This window comes from Meriones unguiculatus, chromosome 12 (assembly GCF_030254825.1).
Source record: "Meriones unguiculatus strain TT.TT164.6M chromosome 12, Bangor_MerUng_6.1, whole genome shotgun sequence".
NCBI lineage: Eukaryota > Metazoa > Chordata > Mammalia > Rodentia > Muridae > Meriones > Meriones unguiculatus.
The window spans coordinates 65,534,325-65,549,437 of NC_083360.1; the positions used below are offsets into that span (position 1 = coordinate 65,534,325).

At 40.2% G+C, this 15,113-nt stretch overlaps 1 protein-coding gene across 6 annotated transcripts in view; it reads left to right on the plus strand.

The window, feature by feature from the left end:
- Adamtsl1 (ADAMTS like 1) overlaps nucleotides 1-15,113 on the plus strand; it is a 904,412-nt gene that overhangs the window by 654,582 nt on the left and 234,717 nt on the right. For all 6 annotated transcript variants that reach the window (XM_060365805.1, XM_060365807.1, XM_060365806.1 and 3 more), the window contains one exon: nucleotides 8,963-9,089. In XM_060365805.1, coding sequence (XP_060221788.1) covers nucleotides 8,963-9,089 — 127 coding nt within the window. The remainder of the gene's footprint in view (nucleotides 1-8,962; nucleotides 9,090-15,113) is intronic.

The window sequence follows — 15,113 nt, forward strand, 5'->3', positions numbered from 1 at the left end:
ATGGCTTCCCTGAGTCTGGATTTATTCTTCCTAGTCTTGGTTTTTCTTTTGGCTTCATTTACCCATTTAAAAGTTTTTCATTATAATACATCAGAAATATGTACTATACATCTTTATTGTAAAGATCTTAATCTTTGAATAATATAATTGGATAGTTTATAATCCCCCCCCACTTCTAAACATAACTAGGAAATAAAGTATAGCATCTGTCAGAGCATACTGTTTTGTATATAATTTTGTCTGGATTAAATAATTCAGAGGTGCTCTGATCAGATTTGCAGTTTAGCTTTCCATATTTGTCTTTCCCAGTGCTGAAAATAGAAGAATTTAACAATATCTTACCTCATGGGTTGGATCATGAAAAGCTTGACATCATTGGCTCAGTATTTGATGCTTGCAGTTGAGGTCTTTATGGGAAACCATTTGAAATAGGGCCAGCGTGAACCCATCTAAGAATATTTATCTAGGGTATACCATCTGCTTATGGATTACATTTATTTGTGTTATAAAAATGACTGGTTTGTTGAATTTGTTTTTTTTCCAGTCAAGATGTTTTTATACATTACCGCATCTAGAGAATTCCAGTCTTATGTTTCACTTATTCACTTGCTATCAGCTGTAGAAAGTGAAGGAAGAAAGCCCTTTCAGCATGCACTGAAGGCCTGCTGCCTAAAACCTGCAAAATGTGTTGAAAGTCAGTGAGCCAACTGGGAATGCGGACTATAGTAGCAGTTTTTGTTTAAGGAGCCCCTTCCCTATGGCTTTTAGCAAGCCCTGAGAAATGAAGAAGCATTGGTAGTATTGTGTCCATATTTTCTACTCATAAATAAAGTGGCTGGATGTCTGTGTGCAGACATGTATGCAACAGAGCATATAAAACATCATGCACACCTCCCCCTGAGAGGGGAGCAGCCTTACCAGGCCACAGAAGATGACAATGCAGCCACTCCTGATGAGATCTGATAGACTAAGATCAGAAGGAGGGAGAGGAGGGCCTCCCCTATCAGTGGACTTGGGGAGGGGCATGCGTGAAGAAGGGGGAGGGAAGGGTCTATGGGGGGATACAAAGTGAATAAAGTGTAATTAATAAAAGTTTTTTTTTAAATCATGCATTTAAAATGTAAAAGGCAAACATTGTCACTTATTCATTGCATATAAACATCCAAAAGATTATTATTAATACTAGTTAGTCTCAGGACATCATCGGTGCTATTTTGCCTGTCTGTGCATTGTTGTAGAATGGCTTACACATTCTAGTGCTTGAATAAGTATCTTGTGAGCTTAGCTGCACTGTGCAATCATTTTGGATGAAAATGAGCTTAGGCTGCTGCTCCATCTAATATTTAGTACCAGAATATGAAGAAGCTTCATAAAGCCAAAATATTCAGCTAGATTTCTATCCTTTTTCCCAAAGATTCCTTGTAGTTGCCAAAATAATAAGTGGACATTATCTCACTTTAGTGTCTTGTCCAGAATGGGGTGTGTCTGGGAACTCAGTGACCTGAACATATCCTTCTATGACATTTTACTAATAATTAGTGTAGGTGCACCTGGGAAATAGTCTCTAGTAAACTTGAGCCCTTTACAGTAATCCCTGCTTGCGTGTCAGGACAGAGATTTAAATCTGGCTCCTTAGCATTTGTGATATGTCCTTTGTGTGTGTGTGTGTGTACACAGATACATACACACAGGCACAAACATAAACACGTGCACACACTTTGTGGTGTGTCTCTGTGTGTGTGTGTGTGTGTGAGAGAGAGAGAGAGAGAGAGAGAGAGAGATAAAGAGAGAGAAAGCAAGCGAGCAATGATTGTCATCAATAATTTCCACTCTGGAAAAGAGAAGAAAACTAAGTTTGCATATCTGTAACCTGAATAGAAATTATAAATCAGCCACTATGTGCAAGTTGGCATGTTGTGGCTCGGTACTTCCTCAGCACTCACTGTGTATCTCAAATGTCCATAAAAGGTGCTAAGTGGCAGAAATACAAAGATTCACAATATTATTTCCCTTTAGCAGATTAAGAGCATTAGGTTCTCCCCCACTTTTTATGACCAAACCAGTCAAGTAGTTTGGTCCAGTTAATAATGCCAAGAATAAATTTCACCTTGTGAAGTGGGCCTTAACTCCATCAGGAAGTGGATGATTACTCCTATAACACCCGTGCCACTGTTGTACCAGTGGGCTTATCTTGCCAGAGTGGTCATTAATGTTCACAGCTCGGTAAGACCACTGGAGAATTTTCTCCCCTAGTGGCATCCATAGAATCTTGCAACACTATGAAAGCTAGGCAATGGGCATGAATCTATGAGGTCAGCACTAACTTTATTTATTCATGTTTTATGATGCAGGCATGTGGCATCTTCAGCAACAGAATCTTACCATTAGGTTCCACAGGATAGCCAAGAACAATGGTAATAGGCTGTAATGATTGAAGGGGGTACTATGGGACCCCCACTGACTGACATCTCACAAATAAGTAACCCATATCTGACACTGGGCTTTTTTTATTTGATAGTATATGTTGTCTGGGAAGTTCATTTTCCAGACCAGGGAGAACAATAGATCTCAAATTAGACACAGTTTAATATTCAGGCAAATGTATTCATTGATCAATGTCTGTATCAGTTCTGTAACTGTTGAGTTTGGTGTGTGGTTGGACCTGGAAAAGATCATCCTGAGAGAGCTGTCCCAGAAGCAGAAAGACACACACAGTATATACTCACTCATCTAGACATAGGATAAACCTACTAAAATCTGTACATCTAAAGAAACTAATCAAGAGAGAGGGCCCTGACTAAAATGTTCAATTCCCATCCTGAAAGGCAAAGAGGATGGACATCAGAAGAAGAAAACAGGAAACAACCTAGGAATCTGCCACAGAGGGCCTCTGAAAGGCTCTACCCTGCAGACTATCAAAGCAGATGCTGAGACTTATGGCCAACTGTTGGGCAGAGTGCATGGAATCTTATGTAAGAAGTGGGAAATACTAAGAGCTGGAGAGGACAGGAACCCCACAAGGAGAGCAACAGAACCAGAAAATTTGAACACAGGGGTCTTCCCAGAGATTCTTATTCCAACCAAGTACCAGGCATGGAGATAACCTAGAACCCCTGCACAGATGTAGTCCATGACAGCATAGTATCCAAGTGGGTTCCATAGTAATGGGAAGAGGGACTGCCTCTGACATAATCTGATTGGCCTGCTCTTTGATCACCTCTCCCTGAGGGGGGAGCAGCCTTACCAGGCCAAGAAGATGACAATGCAGCCACTCCTGATGTGATCTGATAGACTAAGATCAGAAAGGAGAGGAGGACCTTCCCTATCGGTGGACTTGGGGAGGGGCATGCATGCAGAAAGGGGAAGGAGGGTGGGACCGGAAGGGGAGGAGGGAGGGGCTTATGGGGGGGATACAAAGTGAATAAAGTGTAATTAATAAAATTAAATTAAATTTAAAAAAATCCAAAATAATAGTTACTTATAATAATAAAGATATGTTCTTTTGGGGGGAAAAGAAGAAGCTAAGCTATAATTAGTCACAATGTGGTATAGGAACTAGGTTCTGTCCTCTGTGCTGTTCCATCCTTAGCATGGTTTTTTCATTATCAAGATTGTCTTGTTTTTCAAGATGGTTCCAGGAACCATCAAGAAGGAAGGCAGGCAGAGGGTAGTAGAGGGCCTTCCTAAGCTAAGTCAGATTCTTTAACTAGTCCTCCCAGGGACACATTGTATTTACATTTATGTTTTAACAATTACGATTTAGATGTATGGCCAAGGAGAAATACCTTCTTTTAACTCAAAATATTACCATCCCAATACAACTAGAGCCTGCATTACAGAGAAGAACACGGAACCATCTATACCAGGTGCAATTCATAGTCTCTATTATCCATAAACAAAAGGTTCAGAAAGCATGAAGCTATAGAGAAGATAATTAGATCCTGGAAAAGGCTTTCTTTGTACCAGCAAAAGGCATCCTCCAAGCAAAGGATTGATCAAGAGAGTTCCATACAGAAAGTATAAAATGCTCAAAGGCACAGAAAGTTCTGGCATTACATTATCCAATTCAGCCCATTTCTACATTCCTGGCTACTTTCTTTTCTGTTAATAATATATCTGAAAGTAACAGTTTAATTTCCAATTAGCCTAATAATTATTCATAATCATCAGATTAAAACATGTCAAGAATGATAATCTTGATATACTTGCAAACAATTTTCTAGTTGGACCAAAATAAGAACATTTTATCTGATGATAAAGTATTCCACATTTTAAAATAATTGAATTAGAATATTTTGGCATCTTAAAAGGGAATTGATACAAAGAAAAGTAAAAGTAAAAAAGCAATCGTGTCAGGGAGATATTTGTGTTTAAGCACTGAAATTAGGCAATCCTCAGAACTGACTAGGTTCATAGCCTAGGGTCCACCCACCCACCCTGAGAGCAATAAGTCAGGTTCTGGCCAAGTTACTCATAACGTATGTCACCTCTTATTTAGCAATTCCTAAAATGACTTTTACTTTGGATCTAAGAAAGCTAAGTTATTCCTTTCTTAACATGGTTTTGCAGCCATAAGAAGTCTTTAGGATTATGGAAGGTCTTTTATGATTGTCTCCTCTGGTTCCATCAGAGACATCAGAGTCCGTTAAAAATTTCCCAGAGAAACTTAAACCTTTTGAGAAACCTGAAAGTTCTGTAACTTAAGGAGTGAATCGAGTTAGATTTGAGGTGCCCAAGAGCACAGATTCTCATGCCCACAGCCCATCTTGTCCTCCTACATAGGTGAGGATCCTGTAATCTTAAACCTGCCTCCCTTCAGTCCTGCAACAGAGCACTGAACCTATGACCCTGGCCTGGCGTGACTTAGGTCACCGTGTAGTCTCTTGGGTCAATGTCACTGATGAATCTAATTTTGTGACCACTTTCCCCTACTTCTGGGTTTTTCTTCCTTCTAGTTAGCTAACATCTAGTGTAGCACCTTCTAAAGAGTGTGCTGTGAATATAACAGCCGTGTGTACCCCTGCGGCCATGTGAAGCCCTGCAGCCTCATGTACCCCTGAAGCATTAACTCTGCCTCTCCATCCATTGGATTGCTTGCAAATGCTTAGGCAATCAAATTTGACCGTGAACAGTAAGCCTAACCCTATGGCTAACCCTAATCCTTCTTCTGATTCTCACGCTCCCCCAATGAAACGGGCTGTATTCGCTGTACTTTCACACAGGAGTGATTTCACACGTGCCCAATATCTAACACATTTACTGATGTGTTCATACACCAGAAACAAATGTTTCGTAGGCGTATTGAGGTTTTCGTTACAAAGGCATTCTTTGCTTTCTACAAAGATTCCACAGGATTTGTTGCTAGGAAAAGCATAGGCAGAAGAGTACCACATTCTTGCATGTGCCTGCTCGTATGTTTTTACAGAAGATTCTCCTTCAGTCAGATTCTCTCTGGTTTTTCCTCATCAAAGTCACCCTGTTTTATGCTTTCAGAATACTATGTGCCTATATTTGTAGTTTTTTTTTTCTCATAATCATCCTCTTATCTGGCTCCTGATGATTTAGATATTATCTTCCTCCTGCAGGTGGGCCCATACATACTTTATCACTGAACTCTGCTCCTAGTATAGCACCTAACCCTTTGTAGGTCTTCAAAAAAATTATTTAAATGGTTACACTTTTTTGAAGTAGGTATTTCAGCAATTTCCATTTCACACTGTCCTTAAAAATACAAGTGTAAATAAATTCTTGGTCCATTTATGTGGAGACACATCTGCAGATTGAAATTTTGAAAATGACTACTAGAGTTTTACAGAAGCCTGTCAAAGAAGTTGTAATTACTAGTGATAAGCCTCTTGAAATGTCAGTCCATTTCTTACTTCATCAAAAACGATAATTGAAGTAATTGAAATTTGGTAGCATGACAAGCCTTTGGTATACCAAGATATACAAACGGGTATAGTGTGGATGTGCCACGTTTCTCTAAACACAAGAGAGAATACAAGCTACAAGGACGCGTGTCTGCCTACTTGGTCAAGGTTTATGGTTTCAATAAGCCTGATTTGAACCAACTATGAATGTTTTGCACAATGACTGCTTATTATCCAAGTGGCCTTGGGCAAAACACACAATTTGAACTGTAAAATAGAGGTATCTTGTGTGGTCATTTTGAAAGTAAATGAGATGTTTGTTTTTGCTTTATATAGGAAAGAGCTAGACAGAGCCATACCTTCACTTCACTCCACACACACACACACACACACACACACACACACACCTGTGTTAGTGTTACTGGAAAAAATATAATGTAACAGCACTAAAGAAATGTTAACTTACTATTGCAGTACCCTTCTGATTTCTTAAAATACATTATTGAACCTAATGTACAAAACCTTAATGCAGTTTGTGTTCTAACATTCTGAACTAGAGATTATTGATAAAATGTTTCCAGATGCAGTTACTTCACAGCTGTGTATTTTATAATTTGAAAACAACATCACTTATTGACACTGAGAATTACTTTTGCATTAAGGTTCCAGAACATCAGTAGTTTAAGATCTATTTTTATTTTCCCTACGCTTCCCAGTTCCTATTCTGTCTTCTATAATCTTCTGGCCTATATACTTGAACTCTAAAGATATTTTTACTCATACTATATATTTTACCCTTAGCTTGTTTCAAATTCTGTAAACTCTGTCCCTTTGAAATGAAATACATCAGTAGCAGCTCAGTCTTGCTAGAGAATAGTGGCCTGGCTTCTTTCAGGACTCTTGATCTTTTTGGGCGCAACATAAAATTGAGGTGCAAGAAGAGAGGGAAATCTCCAGATACCTACAGGATTAATAAATTAAAAAAAAAGCCCACCTGAGTGAGTTGTCCCAGAAGCAAAAAGACACACATGGTATATACTCACTCATATAGACATACAACATAGGACAAACCCACTAAAACCTGTGCATCTAAAGAAACTAAGCAAGAGAGAGGACCCTAACAAAAATGTCCAATCCCCATCCGGAAAGGCAAAGAGGAGGGACATCAGAAGAAGAAGAAAACAGGAAACAACCTAGGAACCTACCACAGAGGGCCTCTGAAAGCCTCTGCCCTGCAGACTATCAAAGCAGATGCTGAGCCTGATGGGCAACTGTTGGGCAGAGTGAATGGAATTCTATGTAAGAACTGGGAAATAGTAAGAGCTGGAGAGGACAGGGTCTCCACAAGGAGAGCAACAAAACAAGAAAATTTGAACACAGGGAACTTCCCAGAGACTCATACTCCAACCAAGGACTATTCATGGAGATAACCCAGAACCCCTGCACAGATGTAGCCCAGGGCAGTTCAGAGTCCAATTGGGTTACATAGTAATGTGAAGAGGGACTGCCTCTGACATAATCTGATTGGCCTGCTCTTTGATCACCTCCCCCTAGGGGGGAGCAGCCTTGCCAGGCCATAGTGGAGGACAATGCAGCCAGTTTTGATGTGAACTGATAGACTAAGATCAGAAAGGAGAGGAGAACCTCCCCTATCAGTGGACTTGGGGAGTGGCATGCAAGCAGAGGGAGGAGGGAGGGTGGGATTGGGAGGGGAGGAGGGAGGGGCTTATGGGGGGATGCAGAATGAATAAAGTGTAATTGATGAAAAAAAAAAGCCCAACATGCAAAATGTGCTGAGAACGAAGGAACACCCCAGAACACACCAAAGGCAGATGAAGACCATCCTTTGGAACATCCACCACAGCAGGCAGGAGAAAAATCTTCAGGCTTCTGGAGAAAGTATGCAGGAGGAAGCTGATGGAAGCCTTAGAGGAGAGTCTGCTCAGCCCAGCCTAGAACCTAAAGAGGACACTCATGCGAGGCATCTGAACCCTGAAGAAGCGATAAAAGGAGTAGATGAGCTGGAAAGGCTTTGGGAAGAGATGAGGAGATTAAGAAACGAGTTTGTGGTGCTGCATTGGAAGCAAAGACATTCCTGAAGCCAACCTCACCTTCCAGGCCTTGAAATCTTTTTTCTCTGATATTGAATCTGGGTACTGCTTTCTTTCTCTTAGCATTTTCTGATGTATCTTAGAACTTCATTTTACTTTTAATTACCTAGTGGTATTTTCTTTTAGGTAGTTTTGTTGTTACCAGCATCTCTTTGGATTTTGGATTTTGACCCATTTTCCAATGCTTATTTTTCAGTTGGAAAGTTTCACACTTATCTATGGAAATGATGTTCATTCCATATTATACAATTAAACAACAAATTAAGATGCAGCATATTAATGGTCAGCTCACATATTTAGGAAAATTCCTAAGTACGTGTGTACCTATATAATTACACATATCTCAAAATACTCAACAGTGCTCATATTTGTGTGGTATGTTTTGATTTTGCCTTTTTCTTATGTGCCTCACCAAGGACTGCAGAATTTTTAGTAAGTGGGAGTTAATTAAAATTAATTTGTAACCAGCTTGTAGAGGCAGGCAACAAAGGCACTGAACTCTTGATGAGGAGCTACTAAAAAGAAATGTAAACCTGGAATTATCTCTGGATTTCTTAGCCAGAGGAATTAAACTGGCAGTCATTATGAAAGAAAGAAAGAAAGAAAGAAAGAGAGAGAGAGAGAGAGAGAGAGAGAGAGGAAGGAAGGAAGGAAGGAAGGAAGGAAGGAAGGAAGGAAGGAAGGGAAAGAAAGAAAGAAAGAAAGAAAGAAAGAAAGAAAGAAAGAAAGAAAGAAAGGAAGGAAGGAAGGAAGGAAGGAAGGAAGGAAGGAAGGAAGGAAGGAAGAGAAGAAAGAAAGAAAGAAAGAAAGAAAGAAAGAAAGAAAGAAAGAAAGAAAGAAAGAAAGAAAGAAGGAAAGAAAGCACATCTTACGTTTCTCAGAGATTGGGTGTGTGTGCATCATTTGGTAGCCGTTGGCCTTACTAAAGATCCCCACCGTGCATGGTGCCTTGTTGAATTATACATTTCTCTTTCTTATCAGATCGTTGGCTGTGATCACCAGTTGGGAAGTCCCGCTAAGGAAGATAACTGTGGAGTCTGCAACGGAGATGGGTCCACCTGCAGGCTGGTCCGTGGGCAGTATAAATCCCAGCTCTCTGCAACTAAATGTAAGACACTACAGAGATGAGCAGTTTTGTCCTTATCGGCTTGTTACTCAGCCCTTACCTAGCTGTGGCTCCTCTCTGCCACTGGTGAATAAAGCATCTACCGAGGTAGAGAAAAATCTGAAAGTTTGGGGTGAATGTTCCTGCTTTGTGGGTTTATGTAGGACAAGTCAGATTGCCAGTTGTAACCTCTTTCCTTCTGGGGTATCATGGGAGAGAAGTAGACATGGACCTAAAGATGTGTGAGCCTTTCCTGTTCAGTGGAAGTACAGACTGCATCCTAGCTCCTGTCAGATATGTAGTCTGAGATGCCTAGTAAAAGTATCACCAGTGTGTGTGTGGGGGGGGGGGGGATCAGCACAAATTCATCCCTACTATTGCAAAATCACATGGCCCTCATGCACAAGGTGGCCTGTGATCAGTGCTGACAGCAGGGTCTTTCAGAATTAATAGTAGGCCAAAGTTTTGTGAAGCCACTTAATGATCTTGGTGTCCTAGATCAGTAACGTGTGCTTACTATACCCATATGAGCTTTGAACTCTACACTATCACCTCACATAGTCTTTATAGAAACATGGTGACAAGATAGTCTTCATTTTCATCTCACAGAGGCTGTGATGAGACCTTCCCAGATGATATGACTTTCTGTGGTCACATAAAGAGCTAATATTTGAGCCCAGAGTTTGATCCCAGTACCTAAACACTTGGCCATTCCTCTGCAGTCCCATCATGCTACTGACCAACTCTGGGGTTGGATATTTAGAAAGCAGGTGGACAGATCAACTCAGAAGATCAGGGATACCTTCCCAGTTGAGCCTTGCAAGAGCAGAAGGCATAAATGCCATGGTATCTACAACCATAGAGTTGCACGTGAATTTTTATAATAGTTTCCTCTGAGGGGACCACTGCACAGAAAGAAGCATGACCCTTAAACGCAAGTGAATGAATTTTTAGAGCTATCTGACCCTGGCCTAATGTTTTCATTATCTACAACCCTTCAGTATATCATTTTCCAATATTTATTTTCTTTCATATCCTAGCCTGGGAAATGAGAACAAGCTTTTGAGTGTGCTTTTGTTCTCTTTATTTCTTGACTAGTTAGAGGAAAACAATTGACATTTGGCAAATTGACGGCTTTAAATGGACTTGAATGTCAAGAGAAAAGGCAGATGGAGTTATTTTGGAAAGCACTGGAGAACTATTCCATGAAGGCCTGAAAAGGCACCTTGCCAAAAGGGAGGCGCCCTTGGGAATAGAGACAGGAAGAGTGACCAGGAACCATTTAGCAAGTGAAGAATTGGAGATGCCTACTTAGGAAGTTCACCGCATATTTACTACCCTGGGGGCAGGGGGGAAAATGAGATTCCCTGAAAAACTAAAACCTCTAAAAACTCCGGCAGCGAAAACGAAGGATAGGTTGACTCAGACCTTAATACAGCACATCCAGGAAAGAGTTTCTTTGGTCATATATGTCGCTCATGTATGTTCATAGCTTCTTTTATATGATAAAGAATTAAGGATGGAAACCAGAACTGATAGAGGCAGAAATCTTTTGTAAATCTCTGAAATTGGGGTTAAGTACTTTTTTTATTTAAAAAGTGCATTTAAAGTGTCACTCTTTTTTTTCCCTTTTTTTTAATTTTTCATCGATTACACTTTATTCATTCTGCATCCCCCCATAAGCCCCTCCCTCCTCCCCTCCCAATCCCACCCTCCCTCCTCCCTCTGCTTGCATGCCACTCCCCAAGTCCACTAATAGGGGAGGTTCTCCTCTCCTTTCTGATCTTAGTCTGTCAGTTCACATCAAAAGTGGCTGTATTGTCCTCTACTATGGCCTGGTAAGGCTGCTCCCCCCCAGAGGGAGGTGATCAAAGAGCAGGCCAATCAGATTATGTCAGAGGCAGTCCCTCTTCCCATTACTATGTAACCCAATTGGACTCTGAACTGCCCTGGGCTACATCTGTGCAGGGGTTCTGGGTTATCTCCATGAATAGTCCTTGGTTGGAGTATGAGTCTCTGGGAAGTTCCCTGTGTTCAAATTTTCTTGTTCTGTTGCTCTCCTTGTGGAGACCCTGTCCTCTCCAGCTCTTACTATTTCCCAGTTCTTACCTAAAATTCCGTTCACCTGCCCAACAGTTGCCCATCCGGCTCAGCATCTGCTTTGATAGTCTGCAGGGCAGAGGCTTTCAGAGGCCCTCTGTGGTAGGTTCCTAGGTTGTTTCCTGTTTTCTTCTTCTGATAACAGAATTCTCTAAGGAGTGCTGAAGAATTATTTGTTTCTAATTATTTGTTTCTTTCTAATTATTGGTTACATGATTGAATCAGTGCCTACTGTCCAGGGATGCCGGAATTGCCATTAAGAAGAAAAAAACATAGGCATGTGTGCAACAACTGCTCTCTGGCGACTTGTAAAACCTGTCTTACTAGGGGTCTTCCTTTATCTGCCTACACCTTCCTGACCTCATAGCACAGCCAGAAGAGCGCTCCTGTAGGTATTCCTACTACCCTACTACTGGGGGCAGTTGGTGACCCCAAACCCTGAGTCACTGCAAAGAAGGAGGAGAAGCTTTGAAAGAACAGACCGAGGCAAGTCAAGAGCCATGTGTCATCCCCAGTTCTGTAAACATACCCTTCAGTGAAAGGGACTCCATTCAAGGCCAACAGTGGGTAAATTATATAATACACAACCTGACGATTGTACATAATGACAAAATGCAATTGATTCGTTTACCTTAGCTCCGATGATGCCTCATGACAAAATGATTTATAGCAATAAAGTCCATGCCCCTCACCACAATCTATAGCAGATGCTGAGCACGCTGCCTCACGTGGATTTCCTCCACCCCAGAAGAATCTCCCTTCCCGTATTTACAGACTTCAAGGCAGCCCACAGGCAAGGGTGATTAGCTGCTCAACAGGCACTGTGCTGGTCAGGTGAGCATGCTCCACCCTAGAGGCTCAGGAGGAGTGTTGCCAGGCCTCTCCCCATGGCTTGCCAAAAGGAGCCATAAGCCAGCCACATGCTTACTTCTAACTCCTAGCATTCGGATTCCCCACACTGAACTCATTTTCTTTCTAAATTTATATCCAAGGTTTTTTGGATTTTTTTTTTTTCTTATGTTATCAAACTCATGGGAACAAAGGGAAAACAGACGAGTGGAGAAAAACCATTGCAGAAAGTGCCAGAGCAAAAACAGAAAAATAGAAGTAACTTATTGAATGGCTGCTGGTGAATGAAAAGGAAGCCACCATTTTATCAAAAGACATTATAATTGCCCACTCCACTTCCATAGGAAGAGACTCCAGTGATAATGGTCAATCCTCCCTTTCCTACTCAATTCTTGAGTTGCTTAGATCAATGAGAAAAAAATAATTAGCTAGCTTTACCTTGCTTTTGATTCTTAAAATGTAAAGACTCATTTTTCTTATAAGTCTTATTGACATGTGTGGCAATAAGTCTTCCTAGACCCTTACGTCCTTATCCAGCCTATTTGCTATGAATTTGTGTCTGATATGCAGAACTTTCTAATGTAGCTGTAGGTTTTGAAAACACCAGGACCTCCTTAGGTGCTCTTGCCACACTCCTTGAGCTGCAAAGGTCAGATAAGCTAACTTATATCGAGATAAAATATCCTAATTCAAAGGATGTGCCTCAGAGACTGCAAGTTGATTCATAATGCCTGTGGGTTAGCATATTCCAGTACCTTCATCCAGGTTCAAAAAATTTGAGATGCAGTATGTTTATAATAAAACACAAGGCCTTCTGAGTAAAAAAAAAAATACAGAAAAAAATTAAAAAGGGAGGTGGTAATAAAATTTGTACCTTGAATCTGACTTCTTCATGCTGTACTCACAATCAACTCAAAGAAACCTACATTCATTCAACAGCAGGCATTTCTGAGACAGTGGCTACATGCTGAGGTACTGTTGCCAGCACTGGAAACACAGCAAAGGACAAACCCAACAAAATCCCATCTCTCTGATGGACTTACAGACTAGTATGAAGAACTCTCAGACAAACAAATAAACAAATAAAGTGCATGGGTGTCATTGGGTCCTAGGAGAGATGGCAACAGTTAATCAAGGAAGAAGAAAAACACAAGATGTGCAGGAGCTGCCAGCCAATGCAATAAGTTGCAGTTGTTAATAGGGTAGTAGGAAAAGGGCTTGATAGTTGATAGAGGTGAAAGGAGGTCATGATGCAAACATCAGTTGGAAGAGAATTCCAAGCAGAAAGAACAAATACAATGGTCCCAAAGTATATACACTTGTGACAAATTCCATGAGGGACAATGAAGAGTCTGAAAAAGCCTAGAGAAATGTTGAAGGCAGGAAGGCAGTGAGGTGAAGAATGCCATGAGTATGTTTTAAAGGAGTTTTAAAGGAGTTTGGATTAGTCTGAATGAGATAAGGAACTGTGAGAGACTTTGAACAGAATGGCCTGTCTTGGATCAAAGGATCTCTCTTCATTTTGGAGCAGAGTGTGGAGTTGGGATGACCGTGGATGTGGGGTATGCAGTCTGGAAGCTATTGTAGGAAGCTAGGCCAGGTGGTGGTGGGGATGGCTTGGAGAAGTAGCTGTGGGTAAGACAAGAAAGGTTCAGCTCTAGGTCTATTCTTTTCTCAGGGTCCAGAACACCATTGATTGTGACATGTGCCATTATTCCATGTGCCACAGAAAGAGGAAAGGAACTGTCATTTAAACTAAGATCCGGACATAATAGCTTTCTGATCACTCTGGATTTTTACTTCATACCTTACTTTAGAATGATCTGTTTTACATTTAGACATATTTAATCATATAATACTTTTGTATATGTGAAAAAATTAAGTAAAACTGAAGTACATTGATAAGTAAAACTAAAACAAAACATTTTTCTTGGAATTGAGCTCTTTTTAAATTTCTTTTGAAACTCTTAAGAGTTTCTGAGAATTTCATGCATGAATATTGTATTTACATTATTTCCATTCCGACTCTCCTGTCCAACTCCTTCCATGCCAAAATTATAACCTCTTCTTCTTTGATTATTACTATTTTACTCTCTCTCTCTCTCTCTCTCTCTCTCTCTCTCTCTGAATTTGTTTACTGCTGCTACCATACATACACACACACATGTTTACTGCTGACCACTTGAGATTGGGTAATTCTGCTAGCTAGTTTTTATGTCAACTTGACATGGCTAGAGTAATTTTGGAAAAAAGAGGAAGGTAATTCAGTTTAGTTTCTCAATTCTACACACCAGTATGCCTTATTGGCCTTTCTTGTGGTCCTTCTGCAGTAAGTCTCAAAACAAGGTAATGTAAGCCCTGCAGCTTTTAATTATTCTTCATTTGAAAGTAATTTCAGCTGTTCTTTTCTGCTTCTTTGCCTTTCTACATAAGTTTTATAGTCTTCTTGTCCATATCTACAAAAGTTCTCCCCAGGACTTTGACTGAAAGTACATCAATTCTTCAGACTGATTTTGTAGAGAGGAAAGTACTTTCCAACTTTAGTATATGAAGTCATTGACCTGTCAAGACATCATATCTCTTCACTAATGAACTCTTCTTTAATTTCTTCATCCATCCTTCATCGCCCTCAGCAGACAGATCTTATTGCTTTTAGGTTTATACCTCTTGTATTTTTCATCAATTAAAATGGTACTATATTTATTATTTGACCCTGCAATTAGGTATTGCAATTTATATAAATGTGACTCTTTATTTATTGTATGTCTGCCATGTATTTTGCTGTCTAGCTAAATTTACTTGCTAGCCCTTTGAGTGTTGGTAAATGTTGAGACTTGATACATAAAAAATCATATTGTTTACAGATAAGGATTATTTTCCTCTTCTTCAGTTTCAATTTGTGAGTCAAATTTTGGGGGACCTTCTTTTATCCAGGGCATCTGATGTTGTGATTATGAAGTAAATGCCATTTTTTCTCATTCCCCTTCGTAAGGAGGAAGAATTCCATTTCTCACTACTAAGTATGATGTCAGCTGAAGGGCTGTTACTAGAACTCTTTTTTAAATTGACAAAGTTTTT